Here is a 23,948-nt window from a genome sequence, read left to right on the forward strand (position 1 = left end):
AGGTAAAACACATCCCTCACACCTGCAGATGGTCCCTAGAGGAAAACCACATCCCTCACACCTGCCATGGGGGACCATCGCTGTCCTTGTGCTCAGCTTTTCCTGAAGTGATGCAGTTGTCAAGGATGGAGGAGTCAAGGCCTCCAGCCTGTCCACAGCACCCTGTGGCAGGATTAAGCTCTGGCCTGTTGCCATGAAGCATCTCATGCCTGAAATCTGTCCCGTTATGCCAGAGCAGTCTAGTTTGGTTTCTAACAGCTTTTTAACCTGCCACGTTCTCCAATTCCCACTGAGGCCATCGTTTATATAATCAGATTTATACAGAGAGCTGTTAAAAATGCTTTAATACAAACTTGCTCCCTCCATCCTACTCCCAGTGTCCTGATTTTTTTGGGTGTACATCACAAGACTAGTATCAAGCAAGCATCTGGTGAAAAATATGTCATTCATGACAGATGTGGAAAGAAAGGTGTCAGAGAGGAACAAGATGGTTGGTTCCCATTATTTGACATCTGACATGAAGAGGACAGACAGATTGGCAGGAAACACAATACAAACAGAAAAAATATGACTGCTAATAGCTTACACCAAACTTATATAAAATACTCAATTTTCATGTTATTTACGTTATTTATTCACATTTTTGTATTACTGCCAGACCAATCAAAACATATGAGTTGATTTCAGTTGTTTGCTGTCAAGGGATGCTGCCAAGAACCTCCACACACTCCATCTTTCGTTAAAAGAGGCAGTCAAAATTGGCATGCTGTGGTGATGCTCATAGTCTTTAATCAAGATTGAGCTTGATGAGTTACAAAATGAGGGATATTATTATTTCCTTTCCCTGCAAACCAATTTTTTCCCTGTTTTCCTCAGTGGCCTCTGTAAGTCTATGTTCTCACGTCACTTCATCAGAAAGGAAAACTGTTGGGAGGGCAAGAGGTGACATCTCTTGTGAAAAAGTCTGTAGGGTTGTTCATATGCTGGGGAGGAAAAGGAAGAGGAAGGGTTGATTTAATACCAAGACTACAGGCTACAAAGCTAGCATGAAATCATCCAGCGCTGGGGTACAGATTTCCATAAGGAACTTGCTGCCTTGTGCTTTGCCCAGTTATGAGGTTTACAGATGGAAGCCGGATACTTTCAAATTGAGCCAAACATCAAAAATAGGACATCAAGAAAACATCATCACTAATTTATGTCTTCTCCCAGCACCCACTGTTCTGTTCTGTGAGAAACCAGCGATGAAACCAGGGTTACAAGGGGAGGGGAGGAAAAAAAAAAGCCATGAAAAAAACCCAATACCCCAACAAACAACTAGAAGGAAAACCTTGTACTGGCAATCCACACCTTGGTAACACCTTTCCACTTTTCCCATAAACATATCACAGTGCTTTCTAGCCATCCAGCTGACCCACAGGTAACCTGTGTGCTCCAGGCTGAGCTGCCAGCAGGCAGGACAGCACCACTCCTCACTGCTTCCCTAAGTTTATTCTATCCCCCTTCCAGTCTCCCTTTCCACATGAGCAGGTCTTTTACCCACCAGGCCAGTCTATGTTCTGCTGTGCCTCCCACAGAGCTATAATGGTCTTCTAGACAAAAGGGTTTGTTTTTAGAGCTGACAGGTAGGATTAAGAGTCCTTGAAATAGATCTGAGACACCATAAACACAAGGGCTGGAAAGCTGTGTGGGAGGACTGGTGGAAAGGGAGAGTACATCACGCTGATACTGCGGGCAGGCAAAAGGCTTCAGGAGAGAAAATCTGGTGCTCGTGACATGCAGATGACAAAAGAGATGAAAGGAAGTGCGAGAAAGACATGGTGATCCATGTATCCAAGCTCCCAGACATGGCTGGTACAGCCAGGAAAGCGGCACCATCAGTGGGGAACAGAGAGCAGACCTTGACACAGGAACCTGAACCCAAATCCCCGCTGACCCAGCAAAAAGGGAGTCAGCACAAAATAGGAATGTGCTCTACACCAAAGGAAACACATGCAGGTTTCTCCCACAACAGCAGCCTCCTCCTGAGGAAAAGGAACAACTTCCTGCTGGCAAGGCCACATCTCAGGGATGCACTCCCAGCACTGTTGCCCTTATGTGGAGGCTTCCAACACCAGCCCGTGCCCCCCAAGCTGGGCTAGGAAAGGGCACGTTGTCATATCCCAAACAGGCCAAGGCTAGATTGGATTCCACCAGTGTATTTCAGCAGGTGCCAGGTAAGGATTGCTCAGTCTCTTTGCTGTTATCGAGCCAATTTTCAAGGTACACCACGTTTCAAACTTCAGGCATTTTGAGGACATTGCTAAAAAAATTCCTAAGTAAAACAGAATTATATATGGGTGCAACAGTTGCAAAGCAATGTATTTTCATTTGTAAAATTAAAACTGAACTTTGTTTGGAGATGGCAAGGGAAATTCATTTGGGAAAAAGGGATATTTTACAGTGTTTGAGATAAGGAAAGCTGGAGACAGGTTTAGAAGTTGTTTTACTCTCAGAATTACAGCTGTACAGCTAAACTAGTACGTTTGGCACTTCATCCTGTCCCCTGGAATGCACTTGAGACATACTGAGTTTTTAGATGAATCCTTTAGCAAGCTGCAGTACTACCTCCAGAAACACCATCAGAATTAGATTTTAGTGTTTAGACTACCAAGTCTCACAAGAATCACAAGAAGGCAAACACTCTCTGCCAATGCCAAGTTGCATTTCAGCAAAATCATAAAATCTAAATGGGAAACTCACCAAGTCTGAAGCTTTATTGCCTTTAAAGTGCCTTACACCTTGGCACAGAATATTATATAGTACAGTCCCTTCAGACAGTGCCCCAAATAAGAGTTTGATACAATATAAGCCCTCATCTACACAAATATTTTATTTCCTCCATTAAAATTGAGATTCGCTAAAATAATGGCAGAGAAGACAATACAAAGGGGCATTGCTTAAGTATGAAGAACTAAGTTCATATTTCTTCAAGCTGTCAGCATTCTCTTGCTAAAGGCAGTACTTTAGTTTAGTGGCTTTAGTGCTTTCTCACAAGTAGATGTTCCTCCATTGGACAACAAGAGAGAGAACCTTTTTCTGCCACACATAAGCAAGGTTCCTACCTCATTCTTCTGCTAAATTTCTAGTATTGGCTAACTATGGGAAATGAAGAGTAAGATATTTTGTGAAAGGAAAGACAAACAATCTAATACAAGGCTGCAGTACAGAATCCCACTCCCACAGATCAGAAGAGAGCCTGAAAGCCACAGAAATAGTTTACAACAATATTCTCTGTTTTATACACTTTGCATGCTTTGGAAAACCCCCAGAATACTGTTGCTTTTGCACAAACACCATATGACTAAGAAAATATCACTGTCTCTGTTTTCCTTGCCCATAACTGTCATTTCAGACAACAGGACTGTGATCTGATAAAACAGATCCCAAAATTCAGAAACCAAGAGGGGACAGAGATGGATGGCTTTCAAGGTTGGGAGAATTATCTGCTTTTAGTTGGTAGCAGCTCTGACCCCTAAGGCAACCTCTTCTGTACATAAAGAAAAGAAATTTGAAAGCAGATCGGTCTGGAACAAGAACAGGGTGTTTTCAGCCCCTGGAAAAATAAATCTGTTACATAACTTTTAAAGCATATCCATCCTTCCATAGGCAACAGGCCCACAGTGATAATTATCTGTGTGGTGGATTCCCGGTCTTTTCAGCTGCAGTGCTCCTGATGTGTCATTTTTGCATCACTTACCCGTGCTTTCACAGCTCCCCACACATCAGTACCAGCTGCTTTTCTTCTGATGGAATCCAGCCCTTTTCTATTACTTATTCTTTCAAATGGGATAAGATACCTCACTATTTGATTCACACTTACCATTATGCCTGAAAAACTCTTAAGAGCTTATAAAGAATTGTAAAAGAAGAGCAGGCACTACCAGAAAAGCCTGCTTGAACAGAAATGGTGCACAGAGATGGACAAGTTGCCACATACAAGGAGGAACAAAATGGTCTTTGAAAATAGTAAAGAGGAGAAACATCTCACATGAAATGTGAGAATTACTCCATCGAGATCTATTCCTTTCTTCTCCCTGCTCCCTCTCACAAAGGCAAAGCCAAGAGCAAAGGAGATTCATCCAAGTTCAAAGAGTCCCCATTTGATCTAAAGTTTCTGGTATACAGCCAATCCAGTAAGATTTAAAGATACAACTGGGTTGTATCTTTGCAACAGAGATACAACATTGAATGCTATATTGTTCATATAGTACACACCTGTATCACCACTCAACAGCCCTTTTCTGAGACACTTCCACAAGCTGTCTTCATTTGGACAAGAAAGGAAGGGAATTTAATTTGTGCTTGAAACAGCTAAACATTTTTTAAAGCATTTCTGGAATAGACTCTCAATCCTAGAAGTCATAAAACAAAGCTAGGAAGCCCAGAACCCGATCCAATTTATCCTAGAACAGCTGTGACACCTTCCTAATTCTGTGACCCCCAATGTTACAATCACTGAAAGTACAAAGTTAAGCAGCAGTAGAGGCACATGCCATGAGGTAACCTGAGCTGCTTTCATCCAGGCCCAGCAATCAGAGCACAAGCCCCGGGCAGGAGCTGTCCCTGTCACACCTGGCAGGGCTGTGACCTGTGCAGCTGAACCTGCACACACAGGCACCTACTGCTGGGCTGCTGCCCACTGCACCTGCGGGGGACACAAGGCGTGGTATAAACTGCTCTCAAGCTTTGCTGTCAAGCTCCACACCAACCAGACAGGGCAAGGGGAATCACCTGGAGACCTCTAAGATGCTGGCAGGGGCAGCAAGAGCTGGTTTGAGTGTATACACACATGGCTGGCAAGCATCTGAATTCCTGTCTGCTTCTGAAAGAATCCAGATCAGGATGTTCTCCTTTCCCAATGACAGCACAGCTGCCAGCAGGACACCTCCTGATTTGCTTGGTGTTTATTTGCATGCTGTGCTTGCTTACTGCCTCCTGGGCATAAATATCCAATTTTATCCACTTATTTCAGTTTATTTTGTGTCTGAATGCACAAGACATCTCACAGTACAGTAGGCCTCTAAGGCTGTTATTCATCAGAAGACTAAAGGTCTAATAAAAGACTAATAAAACTGTTTTATTGCATTTTCCCCCACGCATTTTACAAGTGGTCAGCTCATCTCATAACACCGTACACTTACAGACTGAGCTCTCCTTTATCTGCAGATGTCTGCATCACTGTCTTCTGCACTCCAAATTGTCCAAGAGGTACCACACAGACAGACTGCAGACACAGAACACCTGAACACTGATTCTGAGTCCAAAAGGCTACCCAGCAGGTAACTTGCAGTAAAAGCTTTCTTTCCCTGTATCTATTCCAGTTTCCCCATCTGTACAGTCACTCCAGTGACATTGATCTCACTGAGAAGTGCTTTAAACACTAAGGATGAGAAACACTACAAGATCCAGATATTATCCCTTTCCTGTGCTTCAGTATGGTGAGCTATGACCCATCAGTGACCTCCAAGCCTGCACTTTTAACTCCAGTCAGAGAAGACAAACTGCCTCCCAGATACAATTTGCCCAACGTTGACATTACAGTAAAAACAATTACAGTTAAAAAAACCCCAAAACAATGCAACAAGAACTGCAAAAATACCAAATCCATTTATAACACAACAACCAGATTGTAACAGGATTCAATAGGTAATTTCCTTCCTGTAAAGCTTCCAGAAGGTAACTCTTTTATACCACTTGGTTTTCAACCTTTACCAAATTCCTTGCGCCGAACTATAGGAGCAAAGACCCTTTTAAGAACCCATACCCATCATCTGTGCCTTTGAACTGCAGGGCAAAATCCAGTACCATTCATTACTGATTACAAAATTACTTGGAAATCTCCCACAGCAGTTCAGTTTCTCTGTGCATCATTCCCTTCACTATATTCCATAAACAGAGAAGGGGAATCACGGAGGCAAAAGCCAAGTTGGGAAAAGGCAAAGCTCTGGCTGAACAGCCCCATGCTGCTTTAAGCACAAATGAAGGCAAGGGAAGTGAAACCAGGGATGTCTCAAGGCAAAGCCTGAGCAAGGACCAGCTGGAGAACAGGAGGCTGAAAAGAACCTCAGCTGAGGTGCAGCACCAGGCCTCCACTAACACCATTACTCAGCTGCCTGCAGCACCTCAGCGAGGCGACAGCTGCACGCAGAGTTGACCCCGCTCTCCCCGCGCACGCAGCTGGTTTTCTCACGGTGTTTGTGCCCTTGCCTTCCCTTCTCCCCCCTTTCCCTGCCGCAGGTCCGTGCCGGGGCCCACCCGCTACCCGGGCACAGAGCATCACGAACCCGCCTCCTGCTGCGGCCAAACACACGGGGAAAACAACAACCCCTCCTGCGCTCCGCTGTCCCCCGGGACGGCTGCCGGGATCCAGCACCGCGCTCCGGCCCGGCAGGGCAGGGACGCCCGAGCGGGCAGAATGGCACCAGCCCCGCGGCCCCCGCTCCCTGCACGGCGCCCTGGGGACGGCGAGGGACGGGCATCAGCGAGGGGCTCCTCCAGCAACGCGGGATGGAGGCGGTGAGAGAGGAGGGGGCCCCGCGGGGAAGCCCCGCTCCGGGCAGCAGCGGGTCCCCGCCGCGCCGGGAGCGCCGCGGGGCGGAGGCAGCCCTCCTTCCCGAGCGCCCCGGCCTCGGCCCCGCGCGGTTCCGCCGCTCACCGGGAGGTGCGGGGCTGCTGCCTGTGTCCTGCGGCGGCCGCGCTCCGCGGCGCTGGTCCGGGATTCGCTGGGATGGCCCCGCCGGGCTGGGATGCGCTGGGATGGGCTGGGATGGGCTGGGATGGGCTGGGATGGCCCCTCGGCCCCGCCACCGCCCCCCGCCCGGCCCCGCGCGCCGCAGCCAATCGGCGCCGCCGCCCGCGGCCCCGCGCGCCGCGCGGCCAATGGGGGAGCGCGGCTGGGGCTCGGCCCCGGAGGGGCGGGGCCGGCGGGGCTGAGGGAGCGCTGAGGGCACGGCGGGCACGGGCACGGAGCGAACCCCGCCGGGGCACGAGCAGCCGGTTATCCCTTGGGAAATGGGCTTCCAGCCCTGCCCTCGGCCGGCCCCGCTGCCTCCACCTCCGTGAGCCGTCGCGCATCCGTTTCCTAACCCTGACGGGAAGCTGTGGCTGCGCTGTTACAGCTCCACCTAGACCCGCTGTCCTCTCCGTGATGCCCCGTATTTACCTGGTGCCCCTTGGGACATAGTTAATTTAGCAAACGCAGCAACAGGGAAAGTCTGATTTGGGCTTCTAACTCACATTAGAAATTCAAATTGACCCTAGTAGGATGTCAAACTCCAAATTTAAAACCCAAGTCTTCGTCAACGTTTAGAACGAACGTGTTTTTCTTGTGGGCAGCAGTGGCTTGCAGCGCTCGATGCACTGCACACAGCAGTGACATGGCACATGAATCCTCCTCCCCAACCCCATGCATGTCCCTACCATTGACATGGTCCAGGACTGCGTGAGATTAAGTTCATAACAGAGCTGATCCATCTGTAAATCTCTAGCCAGGATTCCATTCTCTCTGAAGACATCAACAATCAACTCTCTCTGCAGTGTGGGACTGGGACTGCTGACCAGTATGAAGCTTAGCAATAGTTTCCCTACAAGCAATAACGAGCCCTTCTGCTCAGTCACTGCTTAGTTCATCTATGTCAGACACAAAACTACCCTTGAAACTCCTACCCAATAATAAATATTATTATGGATCTGGTCCACAACAGAACCTATTGCAAGCATGTTAAATTGTACCTGGACTCTCATCTCACAGAATTCTAGGTCTCATGCATGGTCTTGGTTTTCTCTGAGCATCTGGAGCTGTTCTTTTTGCTGCAAAAACAAATTTGCAGATGATGTTACAGGACCTTTCTGTTCCTGCACACATCACTCAAGACTGGACCATCTATGCCTCTTTATTTCCACTTATCCTGCATAGAACCCTTACATCTGTCAGTTTATTACAGTAAGAAAGATTTAATGGTTCGAAATTGCAAAGAAGGTGGCAGTTTAGCCATTAAGATGGCAGTAAGCCACTTGTATCAGAAAGGATAACGAAGCAGTAGAACAGATTACTGGGAGAAATACAGGATGTCTGTGATGAGAACGCTTGATAAGAAGCAAGACGAACACTCATCAAGATTCTCAGATGACTGTGATTCTGCTTTGAGGGGAAAATAGAGCAGATAATTTCTTGGTGTCCTTTCTGATCAATCTTCAATGTAAACCTGCTACTGATAACCCATAGAACAAGAACTGAGTAAGGCCATTTCAGAGCTGTGAACTTTATTTTTTTCATGGTATCTTCTGTCCAACTCCCTGTTAACTTTCTTGCCTAATTCATTATATGTACTTCTACTCACCTTTGAGGCAGGAGTTATATACTTTTTAATTATTATTAACACCTTACTCATCACTATCTGATGAACATTCCCTTTGAATATTTGCTCAAGAAGCTTAGGGAATACACTCACTTTGCTGAAGAAGCAAGGGATATTCCTTCTCATCTCCTCTTCCTGCCACCAGTGGGGCTGGCTTAGGCAAGCAATCTGTAAACACACATACATATATGTAGATATTTTGTTACTGCCTTTGGGTGCTGGTATTGTTAAAGAAATTCCGTGTGCCATCTGCTGGGAGAAACCTTCTCTGAGGCAAAGTGCTGTACTGACACAGCTGACTGCCCTGCTGGCAGCCTGAAGAGGCTGTTATTTTTCAGGAGGACCCTTTATTCTGTTAATGCACCATCTTCAAGCACAGATGCATGGGACACACAGAGAGTCAGGGTCAGGATGAGTGCAACAACAGCAGGATGAAGTCTGTAAGAGAATACAAGCCTTTGGATGCAAAGGCTTGTCACACACCACAACATAGGACAGCCTGGCAGCAAGAAGTAGCTCATTTTCAAATCCTCCTACTTGACTTGAACCTACAAAGTTTTCAGGTTATGAGCGCCACGATCACACTCAGGAGGTGAACTGCATTTTAAAGACAAGTTGCTAAGCATTAAGTAAATAATCCTCAACTTACTTTCAGACTGAAAAATTCCTACACGTTTGTGAGGCAGGGAGCTATCCTTGCCATGTCACAACAAGCAGATACACAGGAATTCAGCATCCACTTTTCAGGAGCAATCTTCAGTTTTCTGTACCCAACACTCAGCAACAACAACTGTCTTTAAAATCAACACCAGCATTTGTCCTGCACAGTCCTGGCAGTCTGACTACAGGTCACTGTGTTATCAGGCATATGATTGAGGTAAATAAATGCCATGCACTGCTACGTGTTAAGAGCAGACTTACACATAACTCCAAAGTGGATCCAACTATACATTGCCATCAAAATAGTTGGGCTGCTCTCTCTTTATACACCCAGCAACAAATCTCTACTGATGGCCTTGACTGGATCACAGGAGTCGGTTGGATTAGATCTCAATGATCCAGTGGGGAAATACACTTGCAATTAGGTTTCCTTGGAATCAAAAAAAGTCTGACTCAGATTGCAAAATTGCTATAGCCAACACTATGGAAGGCAATAATATATAACTAGGATATAAAATAAGCACAATAAGTAAGAAATAAGTTAGAAATAAGTTAGAAAAAAGTAAGAAATAAATAAGTAAGAAAAAAGTAAGAAATAAATAAGTAAGAAATAAGTAAGAAATAAGTAAGAAATAAGTAAGAAATAAGTAAGAAATAAGTAAGAAATAAGTAAGTAAGAAATAAGTAAGAAATCTCAAACACACAGAATTATTTCTCCAAGTTTTAAGATGCTGTCCATCAGGATGAAAAAACAAAGCAAACAAACAAAACAAACCCAGAAATGCAACTGCCACAGACAAAGCCCTTAGTTCTCTCTCTGGTGAAAATGGAAAAGGACTGGGACTAGTGGTGGATGTAGAACAGTCGAGTCAATGAACAGACAATCTCATGACAGGTATCTGCTATGAAACTTTGAGATCCAGTTTAAGTCCTGACCTTCTAATGAATGAAATGTCCCTACCACACACACAAACTTACATCCATTTTTTTCCTAGAATGTTTCCTGAATGTTCCAAACTGCTAGAGGCAGCCTCCTAAAGCTACTGTTAAAAAGTAGGTACTTAAACACCACCTTTTTTTCAGGATTATTTCCACCGTAACTTCATCTCCAGTACACACATCTGCAAGTCTAGGTGAGAAATGCAGAACCACTCATTCAACCTAAACTGTTACTCCAAAATACAATATTGTTAAACCAGAAAGGAACAGGGTGTTTAACAAACTGTAAAAATGTTTTGACTCAAAGTGTTGTACAGCAGATGGAGCTACAAGTATGGCCCAGGAATAGCCACCTACACTTGAGAACACTCAGTAATGATAAAGGATGTATCCCAACAAGTGAGTATCTTCAACAACTTTCCTTTCTACTGCAAAATGTCTACACAGACATTCACAACAAAGCAACTCTCAAAGTTTCACATCAACAAAGACTGAAAAGAAATAAAGGTAATTAGTTAATTCGGTAATTTTTACTTTGACTGTACTCACAGGAAATGTCCATCATCATCTAACCTTTCATCTCATTAAAGAACACAAAAAATACATCTTCATACACACAAGCAGGTTATGAAATAATTGACCTAAACCAAATGAACTAAACCAAACATAAAACAGACTTTCAAGAAGTCAACCACATGCTCCTAATGAATGTTTGCACACTCCCACGAGTCCCAGGCTGGAACAACTCCAGCTGGAACACCCTCCTAATGCTGAGGAATCCAGTGGGCACAAGGATTTCCGTGACACTGGACATATGGAAAATGATACAAACATAACAGTACACATAAAATTTATTAAAGTACAAACAGATTTTTGGTTTCAATAATAACACAGGAGAGACTGAATCAACATGTTGTACTTTAATCCAAAAGCTAAGAAACTGAAGGCCCCATTTGTGTGGGCAAGATATTCCTGTTCACCTTCCTCCCCCCCAGCCTCACGTGTACATGCTGAGGGTAGAATTCCAAACATTTAAGGAGCTGTAGCACATCATTTCACATGGTACCTTCTCATCCTCAACCTGGCTAGTCAGAATAGCTTGAAAATTCCTGCAGGACAACACAGATCCAAGATCTCTGTGGAATATTTTCAGAGGCTCAAACAAAATGCATCTTGTCTCTTCTCAGTTCAGACTGTGGCCCTAAACTAGATTGATTTAGATAGGACCAACTGGAAATTAAGGACGAAGTTTCATAAACAAATTGCTTCAAAAAATTCATCAAAACCAAATAAATCTTGCCCAGAACACTGTTTCACGAATGTCCATAAATACAAATAATGTGGGACTGGCATGAGACTGAGAACAGTGTCCATGTTCTGAAAACTAAAAAGGAAAATGCATGACATCTGCAAATCAGCCACGTGGAAAAGGTTCAGTACTTCTTTGTCAGACTCTGAAACTGAAGTCATCAATCCCAAAGAGCAAGTCACTGTGTCACTGCCATTGTCTGGCATCCAGCACATACTCTGAAGATCCACATGAAACAGTTTTGTAAAACAAACATCAAAGAAGCCACGTCCAAGTGCCCAAGTCCAAGAAAACAAGTGCCAAACCCAAAACTTGCTGAAGTAAAGCAAATCTGCAGTACTTTCTGAGAACACAATTCCACCAGGAAGATGTTTTTCTTGGGGTGAAAATCCTTTTTTTAATAAAACATCAAAATAGCCTTTATAATTAGATAAAGATCTTCTCTTTTCTCATGTGCCTGTCACGTTAGGTGTTCAGCCATGACCTTCCACAATTCCTGTAGGAGCAGAAAAAATACATACAGGTATTTTCTCAGATCAGTAGGTTGCAATTATGAAAGTTCAACATTCCCACTGTAAGACAAGTTTTAAGACATATCCTACATTCCCATCCACAGACAGTATCCATCTATGGATGGATACTAAATCCATCTATGTAATCTCCTAGAATGACTACCAAATTATCTTTGAAACAGAGCAGTATCATTGATTTCTTCATTCTTATAGCATGATTTAAAAAAGTAATTTGTATTTAGTGTAAGATAATTTGTGTTAAAATAATTTCATTGGTCTGAATGACCTTCTGCAGCATTTTGATTGATAATCTCGCTCTTCTTCTTAGCCTGTATTGACAAATGCTTTCAGTAATGCTGGTAAAAATACAGCTGAACAAATACCCAATTTACTGAGGAACCAAGGTCTCAGAAATGCAGGTTTTATACAAACACACAACCCCTTCTCAATCTGTTGGACAGTGAGGACGAAACCAGATCACTTTATTTCTTTAGAATAAATTAATATACACTTTGTCTGCTATACAAAAGATTATTAAGCAGAGAATCACATACCCTTCACCAGGACATCTTGAATTGTGACAATATACTTAATGATAAATAAAAACATAAGCATTTTAAAAATACATGTATTTTGAGAATCAGGAGCCTTCCTCAAATAGCCAGGGAATGAGTTTACACTTTTAGGTATAATCCAGGTTACTTTTATATGCTTGTAAAACTTTTAAACAAGTTTTGCATCAATGTTTTATGCCTGAAGATATCAGCATTAAGCAAAATAAATCAATGTCATTAAGTAACTGTGGCCCCTGTAATCTTACTACATGTACACACAGGTATAGTATGTTGACTACTTTATTTCTTGGTACCTGATTTGCCATCCTGTACAAGATTGCAAGTTCCCTGAAAAGATCTGTTAGATTGGACTGTTCTAGAAGCCAGCAAGCTGTTAGCCAGCCTGCATAATATTCCTAAGAGCAGATAATTTGAAAAAAAAATGGAGAAAGAGAACCATAAGTGCTTGTGAGGTAATTAGATAATCAGAAATAGTATATCTGACATATTTCTGAGTGACAGAAGTTAACAGCTAATCGACTTCTTCAGAGATATCAGAACATCATTTCCTGAACCCTGAACTGGGAAAGGAGTTACTAAAACTATGAAATGAAAGCTCTTCTACAAGCAAATAAAGGAGATATTGGTCCGATTTTCTAGTCAATCACAAAAATTTTATTTTACAAAGTAAGAGCTTCTCATCCTTTGAGGGACTGAGTGCAGTCTCAGCCACTCTACTGCTGGTGATAGAAAATCAATTCTGTCCAGTCAAAACCAGGACTTGTGTCAATCTAGTTCAGACTGCGTAAGCACAAACAAGAATCATTTTAAACCAACAAAAAGCTAAGTGGAGATAAAAGAAAAGTAATGTTTATTCTCCTGTTCTTACTTCACGTCAAGTCAACAGCTGAATACTAATTTGAGATGATTAGCCTGACACATTACATTTGTTTTCATGAATGTCACTTACCAACTGCTCAATTCGTTCATAAACAAGAAACTGGCAGAAATCAGCCTTAATGGGCTCCACAGTATATTTAATTTTTCTATCTTGGAGGTTCTCCAAATCATTCAGATTATTTCTGAAGTGACTGTAGGCTTCACATGTAACATCCATATGTCTTAAAGTGAAGTTCAGCCTGGCAAGAGAATATTTAATTTAAAACATCTCTCCTATACCGTCATCTTAAATGGGTGTGTAACTCTGCTCAGCTAAGTGGGTCTTCTCAGCATAATTAACTCCCTTCAACAGCTAGAAAAATGTACCCCCCCCCATTCCTGAAAAGCTGACAAGACTTATGTTAGCATCAATACACAATAACTCTTGGATGAATCCTTCCATGGATTTTAAGGCACTTTGCCAAACAGAATCATTGTCTTGGCTTCCTGGACAAACACTTGGCACCACATCATAGCACCAGCTACTGCTACATATCTCCAGAGATTTAAGCAAAGCCTATCTGTATATTAGTTTATGAATGGACTCCAACAAAGAAAAGCACTCAGTGATTCCTTTAAAGAAAGCAAGAGAAATCGTTCTAGAGGCACTAAAGCTGGGAAATGTATATCCTCATTCTAAGCCCCTTCATTCCACTCCATGATCTCAAAAATATATAACAAATGTTGTCAGGTATTATAGAATACATCAATCTAGCCACCTATTTATCTTTATTTGCACAGAGGTTATCCCATACAAGACAAAGGCAGGACAACAAAAGCCAAACTCTTGTAGAACTCAGATTCTGAATTGATAAAAATTAAGCATGCATAAAAATAAATGCTTGTCCTGAGCCTATACTGGCATCAACTGACACAGTGAAAATCAGAAGCCAACCTTCAACTAAAACAGATGTTTCTTCCAAATAAAGAAAGCATGCAACGTTTTTAGTGCTTTTTATTTTAAGTTCTTGGTAATACTTACCTCTTTTCTAATGCCAAGTAAACTGTGCAAGAATTTCTCAAGTTGTGTGTGATTCTATGCAACGTTCTGAACAAGGCATCTGTCAGGTCGTCATCATAGAACACTACAAGAAAAATATTAACAGCATAAAATATGTATATTGAAGTGTGTTATTTACTTAAGTTTCAGGTATGAAACAAAAACAGGCCGTAGTTTGATTATTCTAATCAAGCAAGTCACTATTTAACTAAGTGCTGAAGTATGTTTTTATTGGCAATAACTGACCCTGTAATAGTATTCACTGCTGCTATTTATGTCAAGCTTTCTTTAAGTGTTCTCTTGTATGAGTGGGAATCACTTTCAGACAACTCACAAAACTTTAACAAGACTTCTCTCGCCCTGTAAATAGTCTTACTGCAGAGCTAAAGAACACAAGATATCACAGCACATAGGACCTCATTTCTTACAAAAAACCAAACCAAAGGCATAGACTCTATGGGAAAGGGCAGCATCTGAAACTGTTTTTCACATTACGGAAAATCTTGGTCTAAGCACCTATTTATCATTATTTCCGCAGAATTTATCTGATACCACACAATGGTAAGACAACACAGGACTTCTGAAAGTCAAATTCACTTACCTGTGATCATGTTGAGTAATTTATTTAGTCACGAATAATTACCACACCAAAGGAAAGTAGTTTTCAACATCTGTTCTCCCATTGTTAAGAGAGAAAGTAAGCACAATTTTATAGAAAAGAAAAATACAGGCAGGAACACTTAAGGCAGAGCTTTGACAAATTAGGTAAGGATCTGACCTATTAGATTTTAAAAGCAAATTAGGTATGTTTAAATCATTACTCATAAGGCCCAAGTGTTTGATTGAAAAGGTCACTGTTTATATTTTCCTACCATCAGCTGCCATTATCACAGAACAGTGATCATGCAAATCAGCAATCTCTTCTTCAGACCAGCTGTAAGGAACTTCAGGATCTGTAAGAAAGAACATGGCTTTGGTGCACGTGATTAAATGTCTCAGATGCTTGAGAAAAGAAACTTCTTAACTCCTGTGGGCATCTGCTACTTCACAGCACAGCACTGCAAGGAAACCAAACTCTCTCTCTGTTCATTCTCTGAAGTTCCCTGCAGTGCTCTGCTTTCTCTGGGGATTCCAACCCTCCCAAGGCTGACTGGCAAGCACAGAATTTACACTTTAGAATTTACAACCAATAACTACCCTGTAGCAAGGTCACAGATTTAACTACATTGAAGTAAGTACACCTTTAAACAAAAACCCAAATGTATCTTTGCATAAGTTTTGACTGTTTACTACTTCATCATGCTTTTTAAAGTTTAGGCTTTGTTAAAAAGAAATTCTATTTGAAAGTCTAAAAAACATAAAGCCTTTTCAACTTGCAGTATCAGACACTTCCATTAACCAGAATTTTTTTTTTTTTTTGAGGTCCAAGAGAGTCTTTTGAATGTGTGTAAAGGATGTTTCTACTTGCTTGAATAGTTGCTCTATTTTTTTAGATGCAGTACATCAAATTCAGCTTGGTGTGTACTTTCAACTAGGTGTACTTTCAACTATTTTTCCAGAGGCCCGTGTGCTGGAGGACTCACTTTATAAACACTGGAATGAGCTTTTCTTGATGGCTCTGAAGAGAAAAAAAAAACCACAAAACCAGAACACTAAGCCCTATCTGAAAGGACCCATTGTAACCACCTACCAGTGCAGAATTCATCTTTCAGCCAGTCCAGTTCTTTCACTTTAACTTCCCCTCCTGTGGGTGAAGAAAGACCACGTCAGTCACAAATGGCCTTTGAGAGAGTACCTGAGCAAAAGTAAACAGTCAAAACCTGTACTGAAACAAATCATGAAGATCTATTACAAGGACATATGAAACAAGTGAAGTTGAACTTCAAATCATTTGCTTTAAATCAAAACCCAACCATTAAATCAAAACCAGTTACCCACTCTTGAGAGAACAGAATGAAAGATCAGAAAGACAACCTCTGCTCTCTTTGACACGTCTCACCCATAAAAAACTTCTTTCCAGAGTTCTACCTCTGTCATTTACACCCTGTTTATGTGACTGACCCCTGGCACCTGCACTTCTGTGATGCTCCCAAGGACCTCAGAGCAACTCACACTGTGACTGTGCAGGAACCACAGCTGGTCTTAAAGGATGCCCAGAGACAGGGTAAGTGTTTTGCTCTTCTCAAAAGGAAGATGTCCCATTATGGGCCACACAGAGATATCTCACATCTTTCTTACCAAATCAGTCACTTTAAACCAAGACAAAAACACATCTGCACATGTGGATGTGCTGGGGAGGCAGTGACTGTGCTGTTATGAAACAGTTCACACACAGGCAACTGCACAAACACTGACTATACAGCACTTACCTCCTGGCTCCATCAGGTGTTTGTTTAATGCAACATTTTGCTCGCACATGGCCAGAAGATCTTCACCAACATCTGGAAAACAGTGATAATGTAATTAAAAATAAGAATATTCGCTATGAGGTGTGCATGCCCTTGACCTCTCAGACTAATAGTTGAATTTTCTCTCAAGCCGATGAGATTAAGGACAATTCAGAGCAACTCTATCCACTGTGGATTGCTTCCCTTGTATCCTCCCCTTCCTTCTGTATTTCAGTACTAAGCTCTGAGGCACCTTTGAAAAAAGAAGTTAGTGTGTCCAGATTAAAATAGGTACTATAGGGATCTGTCTTGAATTCACAGCAGCATATCTTGCTTTTAAACCCTTGTGTTTAACAGTAGTGCTGCTTTCTCAACCCTTGAGAAAGTTCCTGTTATTTTTCAGTAAATAACACAACTTGATACACATTAATAAAATTTTAAAGTAAAACTGAACATATGAGTATGAAAGTACCAGGACGAAAGCACTGCTTCGTGAAGTTCTATGAAAATATTTAACTGAAAATAACTGCCTTACCTGTGCAATAAACTCTCTTGGCAACTGTTCCCATGATAATACTTGTAATTCCAGTGCCACCTCCAAGCTCAAGCACTGAGCACCCTCTGAATGTGTCCCGTTTAAACAGGATGTAATCAGCAAGAAGAAAGGCTGCACGCCAGACCTGGGGAGAAGAGCAGCAGGTAAAACTCAGTAAATCCTGAAGCACCACCCATGAACAGCAAGATAGTCCAAGGCAGAACACATACTTGTTTACCAACATCTTCTAAGGGGGTTGCCATAGTATGTTCTGTGGAAATGAAAGCAGAGCAGAAATAATTATCTCAAAATGTTGTTCGAATCAAGTTCTATGGTGGCAAGTTTGAAACTCAAGTCATGCTTCTCTTTCAAATATAGAACTCAACACTCTTCACTCTACATAATAATGGCAGATAATGCCAAACCCCAAATCTAACTAAGGAGCATTGAGTTTCCCATGGTATACATACAACTGCCCAAATCACTTCTAGAGGAAAAAAGCGAAATGTAAAAACATTTACAATATCACAGTATTATGATTATTATCTTTTTTACTGAACAACTGCTATTCCATTTCTAAGGAAAACCTATTTTTGTTTTACACAAACATATTTACCCCATTTCTCCTTGACTATTATTTACCTATTTTAACAACATCACTGCAGGTGCATTCTCGCTCTTCATCTTCAAAAGCATCTTCTCTCCCTTTCATCAGAATTACAGGGCACACTATATCCCTCAAAAGATCCTCTGCTTCTAAATCAGAGGCACTTCGAGGCCTTCTGACCACTTCCAAGTCTCCATCATCATCCAGCAGAGCTTCTACTCCTTCACTGTTTAATTCTCTTTCCTTTTTCAAGTTACTCCTATCCTTGTCACACAGTTCATCTCCACCTCTGTACTGGTGTTCTCTTCCTGTTGTAACTTCTTCCACGTGTTTCTCAGATGCCAAATCTTCTGTGTTCCAAAGGAATTTGAAATATGACAGGAATACTGTAAGAACACAGTGGGACAGGGAGGGAAAGTTAAACACCAGATAGGACAGAATCTATGCACAATTTCCACATGAATGAAATTCTGGTATGTGTTTCACATATTAAAAATCTAGGTGTTAAAAAACTACACACACAACTTGAAATATAGTTCTATTTACAATGAAGAAATATTTCTGTTATTAAGTTCTGTCAGTAGAAATAAATGAGGCACTTTCACAGTCTACTGGCTGACTCAGCATCTCTGCAGTCACCACGGACACTTTAATCTGATTTAGTAACACTTATTTTAACAACTGGCAGAAGAGATGGTTTCTTACATGCTTCAAAAGTTCTTTTGTTCAGACAAGTTCAAATCAAGTTGAAAGCAGAATCAATAGAAGGTAGAATTTGAGTTTTTCTGGTTAAGATCCCTGTGTTGTAAGAAACAAGAGTGTTCTAGTAAAAATAAAGTAGATTTTTTTTTATTACTGTTTTAAAAGTCTTTAGGAATTCAAGCAACTTGAAGCCTTGAAACTAGCTCAGCATGAGAGAGCTGAAATAAGTGCACAGGAGACACTTGAGAAAGCCAGAACATGCTGACACCTTAATAACTGTTTTAAAAGTTTTCAAGCTGATGACTTAAGCCATTGTTCTCAATAACCAAATAATCAAAAAGTATTTTGCAACAATCACCCAGTGACATCACTGTCTATTAAAATTTTAAGTTATCAGAACGTGGACCTTGCAATTTTAATTAGAGGAATCTGTACTGTCTGAATACCACACATGAGGAAGAACAAAAATTCCATAGTCCTTCCATCTATGTTAATTCACAACAAAAGGGAAGAAATAAAGTGCTTGCCACCACTGCTTTTGAAAATTTCACAATTTATGGAGTTCTGTTCCAGTTTCTTTAGGAAGCATGCAAGACATTCAAAGTTGGTCTGCTGTAATCTGACCAAAGTTTCTCTCTAGGGAGACCATTTGCACTAGATATAATAAAATCTTCATTGCCTGTCCCAGCATGAGAGATTTTAAAGTCATCTACTGTTTGCATGATGGCCAGATTAAGCTGTTTTGGGTATTTGGCAACTTAGAGGATGCAATCAATGAAGGAAATGCTTTTGTTCTCCAAGCCCATTCTGATCCTCTGCATGTTCTATGGCATTCAAAAGTTATAAGGGAAAACTGACACGAAGGAGAAGAGCCTAAACCCCATAAACTTCCCTAAAATACAGCAGAATGGCAGTGGTAGATTGTCCTTGCATTTGTTAGAGTAAAAGCTGTCACACCACAACCCAATTCTTGTCTCCAGAACGAGAGGAATCTCCCAGACCAAGCTCATTCAGAGCAGGTAGAACATGCTGTCATTTCATTCTGTTGAAAGGTTCTTTGCATCAAGCAAAATCACAGCAAACAAATGTCAAACAGCATGAAGACACACCACAGCACTGACTGGCTGGTTTTGACCTGATCAGGGTTAAAATTATAATTCACTTCTTTGTCAGGCTTTCGACAGGCCCACTTTTATCACTTTTAACACTGTCATGTGCCAGAACAGCTGCAAAAGTTACTCTTTTTATGCCACAACTCGGTTTGAAGAAACAATTAACACTTCTGTCACAGCAGGACTTTTCTACTGAACATTTTACCAGCAGCTTTAAGGTCACTTTCCTCGACAACTTTATAGCAACCTACGAGCTGGCAATCAGCCCAGGGGCATTTGCCAACTCATTCCACTAGAGCCTTGACTCTTCAAATTCTGTGTCAGTCAAAGCCATTCTATTCTGAGTTTTCTTATTGACAATTTTTAATAACAAACAAACAAAAAAACCCACAAACCCCCCCAAACAAAGCTGTTAGGTTCCCCTGGAATAGACAGTAAATCATCACATAAATCGTCACATAAAGATTTTATTAAAATTAATAAATTAATTACTGATAATATTTACTTTAAGCTTAAATTACCCCAGGGATAACCCCATGTTTATATACAAGAAACATCCCAACTTTTTATCATGATTCCAGAAGTGCTATATTGACATTATAGCTCAAAGAACAAATAAATAAATAAAATTAAATCTGCAAGCAAGTTAATTTGGTTACTTCTTCTCAGAAAGTATTTGTTAAGATAGGCTGTCAACAAATTCTACATTGTTTTAATTTCTGGAGTTAATTTCATGAGGAGGATCCAGCCAGCCCTCTTCTTAAGGACTCAGTAGGAGGTGATTTGGCTTATAACTGCTTAAAATACGTAATTATTAACATCAACCACTCAAAGTAGGATTCAGCCATTACAAAGACATGAGTACAGTTAAAATACAGCTCCACCAGTCTAAGCATAACCCTACCTGGCTGTCCAACTGCATTCAGTCGTACCATGAGGTGTCTTTTGTTTGGGCAGTGCAGGTGAACATCAGACAGCACAGTGTCACTCCTGAACGTGGGGTTATCCATCTCCTTCTCTGCTACATCTACCATGATGTGCTGCTGAGAGGAACATCAACACAGCCCATACAGTCCCCTGTGTAGTGCTGTCACAGAGGGGTTTGACACTCTTCTGTTAACAGGCATCCAGGAACAGCTTTGCTCAGCCAGGTAACCTCACAGCACTCCTGAGGAGACCCCAGGTGAGAGGTGATCGTGCCAGCTCCATGCTCCAGTAAGACAGCGAGTTGCTCATCAGGATATTCAACCTAAAACCAAACACAGGCAGCTTTTAGTGATCTCCTGACATCGTTTGAACATTGCTCCAGCAGTTTTTCAGAAGATAAAAATCAGATTACACTGTCCAATAAAGCCACAATGCTCCAGTGCTCCCTTTTACTGTGCTCCAAAGAATCATCAAATACATAACTCTTAGTAGTGCACTGGCAGACACTGCATATTTTAGGAAGAACTGCTAACTTGTGTTAAAAACAACTTCCCCTGAAAAAAGAAAATGTTACCATGAGTGCTAAATCAAGGAAATAAGGCCTTACGTGCACAACTTCACTGGTTTAAGGGATCTTAAAGCTGTTCATAGAAATCTCTGAATTTTCTTAGAAACAGGCACTATTATCAAATGTGTTATCACAGGTTAGTCTCCCAAACTTCACAAAAGGAGTATGTGCTCTTCCTGGAGAAAATTCAGTTCCCTTCACAAACCCCCACTAACTGGGCAGTTAATGTCTCCCATCTTTGACACTCTTTATTCTTCCATAGAAAAAAAATCCAACACCTGAAACCATCCTCGCTACCTAATGTCCAAGGCTCAGCTGTCTCTATCCCACACCATGAACAAGGGAATTACCTCTTATGAATGGAAAAATACAGAGGACATTGATTTCCCTGTGTTCTACGAAAACTGGCATTTTGTGAAAAGGAACGTGAACTGTAGATCTGAAAGTGAAATTTGTGTCTTTAAAAACGTAGAAAAAGTTTTCTGAGTTTCTAAAAAGACTTAGAAAAAGCTTAGATCACACATGCAAGTCATCAAGCATTACACGAATTATTTAGTCAGCAATGAGCAACGAGCTCACCGGTTATGAGCACCCCTAACACTCCTAAAAAACTGCTGATGCCATTTCCTATGTTGGCATTAATGCCTTGGAAGATTACACTAAATTTTCTATTATCTGATTGTTCTTGAACAAGATCACAGAATGGGTCAGGTTGGAAGGGACCACAGTGGGTCATCTGGTCCAACCTCCCTGCTCCAGCAGGGTCATCCCAGAGCACATGGCCCAGGATTGCATCCAGATGATTCTGAAGTATCTACAGGGAGGGAGACTCCACGCCCTCTCTGGGTGATCTGTTTCAGTGCTCGGTCACTGCACAGGAAAGAACTTCTTCCTTATGTTCAGGGGGAATTTCATGGGCATCAGTTCCTGCCCGATTCCTGTTGTCCTATTGCTCAGCACCACCGCGCAGAGCCTGGTCCATCCTCTGACACCTCCCTTCACATTAGATACCTCCTATTAGACACCTGGTCCATCCTCTGACACCCACCCTTCAGACACCGACAGACACTCATAAGGTCGCCTCTCAGTCGCCCCTTCTCCAGGCTGAAGAGGCCCCGCTCCTAAGAGATGCTCCTGACCCGTGACCAACTTCGCTCTCTGCTGGACACACATACACACGCTCAAAACGCTCCGAGCTTTACAGGAAGCCTCTGTACCCGCAGTTATGCAGTTCTATTAACCTCTGCAAGACCTGCTCCCCCTCCCGAGCCGCCCTTTGCCCGCGGGACTCGGCGCAGGAGCTGCCGCGGGGCACAGACCGCGGGCGCTCCCGCCGCCGGGGACGCGCCGGGCGCGGGGCTCCCGCTCCTCCGCACCGGGGCCGGAGGCTGTGGGGGGACAGGTCCTGCTTGTCCCGTGTCCCCTCCCCGGGCAGATCCCGTCTGTCCCGGCCCCACCAGCACCTCCCTCGGTCGCTGCCGCGGCAGCGGCTCCGTCCGCCCCTTCCGCTGACGCCGCTGCCCGGCGGCCCCCGCGGGCCCGGGCGGTGCCTCCCGCGATGGGGGGGTTCTTAATCTGGGAGTTACCCGCTAAACCCGGGGTAAAAAAAATAATTCGTGGCCAGCAGCCTTGCGCTAAAGGTTCCGCAGGAGTGGTTTCCGGGGTTGGAACCCACGTTTCTTATCGCGTTCTTTTATTAATTGGTTTTAGCATCTCTCGCCGTGTCGCGTTTTTCGCGTGCGATTCCGTGCAAAAACATCCGAACGGCTCGAAAGCAAAAATGCAAAAACACTCTGCGGAGGCAAATAGGCGTTTCTTCCTTAGTCCAGATAATGTCAGAATTCTACTGGCGCCGTAAGATTAGCTGGAGCAACAGCAGTATGCGCTCACTTGTTTTGGGGGGTAGTTGCTTAATTCTGCAGAGTTTTTAACTAGTCATGGCCCGGGTGAAATGAACAGAAGACTGAGTTAGGTGTTGAGCAGAAGCACCATAACCAGAGCGCTTTGGAAGGATTTAATAACAGAAATTTGTCTAACTCACGGAGTTAGTATCTACATTTTGGACCTTTGCTACAGATGATGCTTGTATTTTTCTTGAGTAGATGCTTGTGGGGAAGGAAGAATTAGAGTCAGTGTTCGAAAAACCCCATGGAATGTAATGCATAGTCTGTATCTGTTTCTAGATATCTGCTTCTCATGATTTGCATCCTTCAACGAAGGCTAAGAATTCTTAAAAGAAGAAACTAATATTTCCCTGTTTTTACAGCCAAGAGTGTTGTGTGGCAATGGAATGGAAAACACAGCAAGCCATTCAGTTCTCTCCTTGGAGTTTCTGTAGGGAATTCTGTTGGATGAACATCTGTCAAAAAATGCTTTGGAGATTTGTTCTCCTTTTATCTGGCTCCTGTGAAAGAGCAGAACATTATTTTACTTCCCATGGTGATACACTGCCACATAAATTATTACTGCAGTGTCTCTCTGCTGGCATGTTCCCACTGCTATAAAGTGCTAACAATCTCCAGGAGAAGCAGTTTTCATTTGTTGGAAAATGCTGCCAGTTTGCAGCAGGAGACACTTACTGGCACACAGACTAAGTATTACTAGAGGAGCTAAAGGGTGAGTGTTTCACTGCACTACACGGGAGCTTTCAAACACAAAGGTACATTATGTGAGAAATGGAGCTGCCATAATTTCTTTTCTACAAAATGCTGCTACGTAGTTTCGCAATATGCATAATTATTAGGCAAAGTAGGAACATCTTGTGGCTGCAGAAGGTCATAAGGGAGCCAGTGCGGCTG

General features: G+C 42.4%; 2 protein-coding genes across 3 annotated transcripts in view; both read right to left on the bottom strand.

Moving 5' to 3' along the window:
- ABAT (4-aminobutyrate aminotransferase) overlaps positions 1-6,804 on the bottom strand; it is a 52,699-nt gene extending 45,895 nt beyond the window's left edge. The window contains exon 1 of the mRNA XM_027684013.1: positions 6,698-6,804. The gene's annotated coding sequence lies outside the window, so the exon portion shown is untranslated. The remainder of the gene's footprint in view (positions 1-6,697) is intronic.
- Positions 6,805-10,903: 4,099 nt separating this feature from the next.
- METTL22 (methyltransferase like 22) lies at positions 10,904-22,674 on the bottom strand. Of its 2 annotated transcripts, none has more exons than XM_027684125.1 (11): positions 22,614-22,674; positions 20,560-20,904; positions 17,877-18,227; positions 17,465-17,505; positions 17,235-17,379; positions 16,682-16,753; positions 16,003-16,056; positions 15,185-15,265; positions 14,295-14,397; positions 13,344-13,512; positions 10,904-11,803 (listed from the first exon to the last, which is right to left on the bottom strand). In XM_027684125.1, the coding sequence occupies exons 2-11, from the start codon at positions 20,687-20,689 to the stop codon at positions 11,768-11,770; spliced, it is 1,182 nt and encodes a 393-aa protein (XP_027539926.1). In that variant the 5' UTR covers positions 20,690-20,904; positions 22,614-22,674; the 3' UTR covers positions 10,904-11,767. The 2 variants fall into 2 exon arrangements, with proteins under 2 accessions (XP_027539926.1, XP_027539925.1); XM_027684124.1 differs by lacking the exon at positions 22,614-22,674 and adding an exon at positions 22,368-22,522.
- Between the last annotated feature and the right edge of the window lie 1,274 nt (positions 22,675-23,948).

This window comes from Neopelma chrysocephalum, unplaced genomic scaffold, assembly GCF_003984885.1.
Source record: "Neopelma chrysocephalum unplaced genomic scaffold, ASM398488v2 Primary Assembly neopelma1_65b, whole genome shotgun sequence".
Taxonomy (NCBI): Eukaryota; Metazoa; Chordata; class Aves; order Passeriformes; family Pipridae; genus Neopelma; species Neopelma chrysocephalum.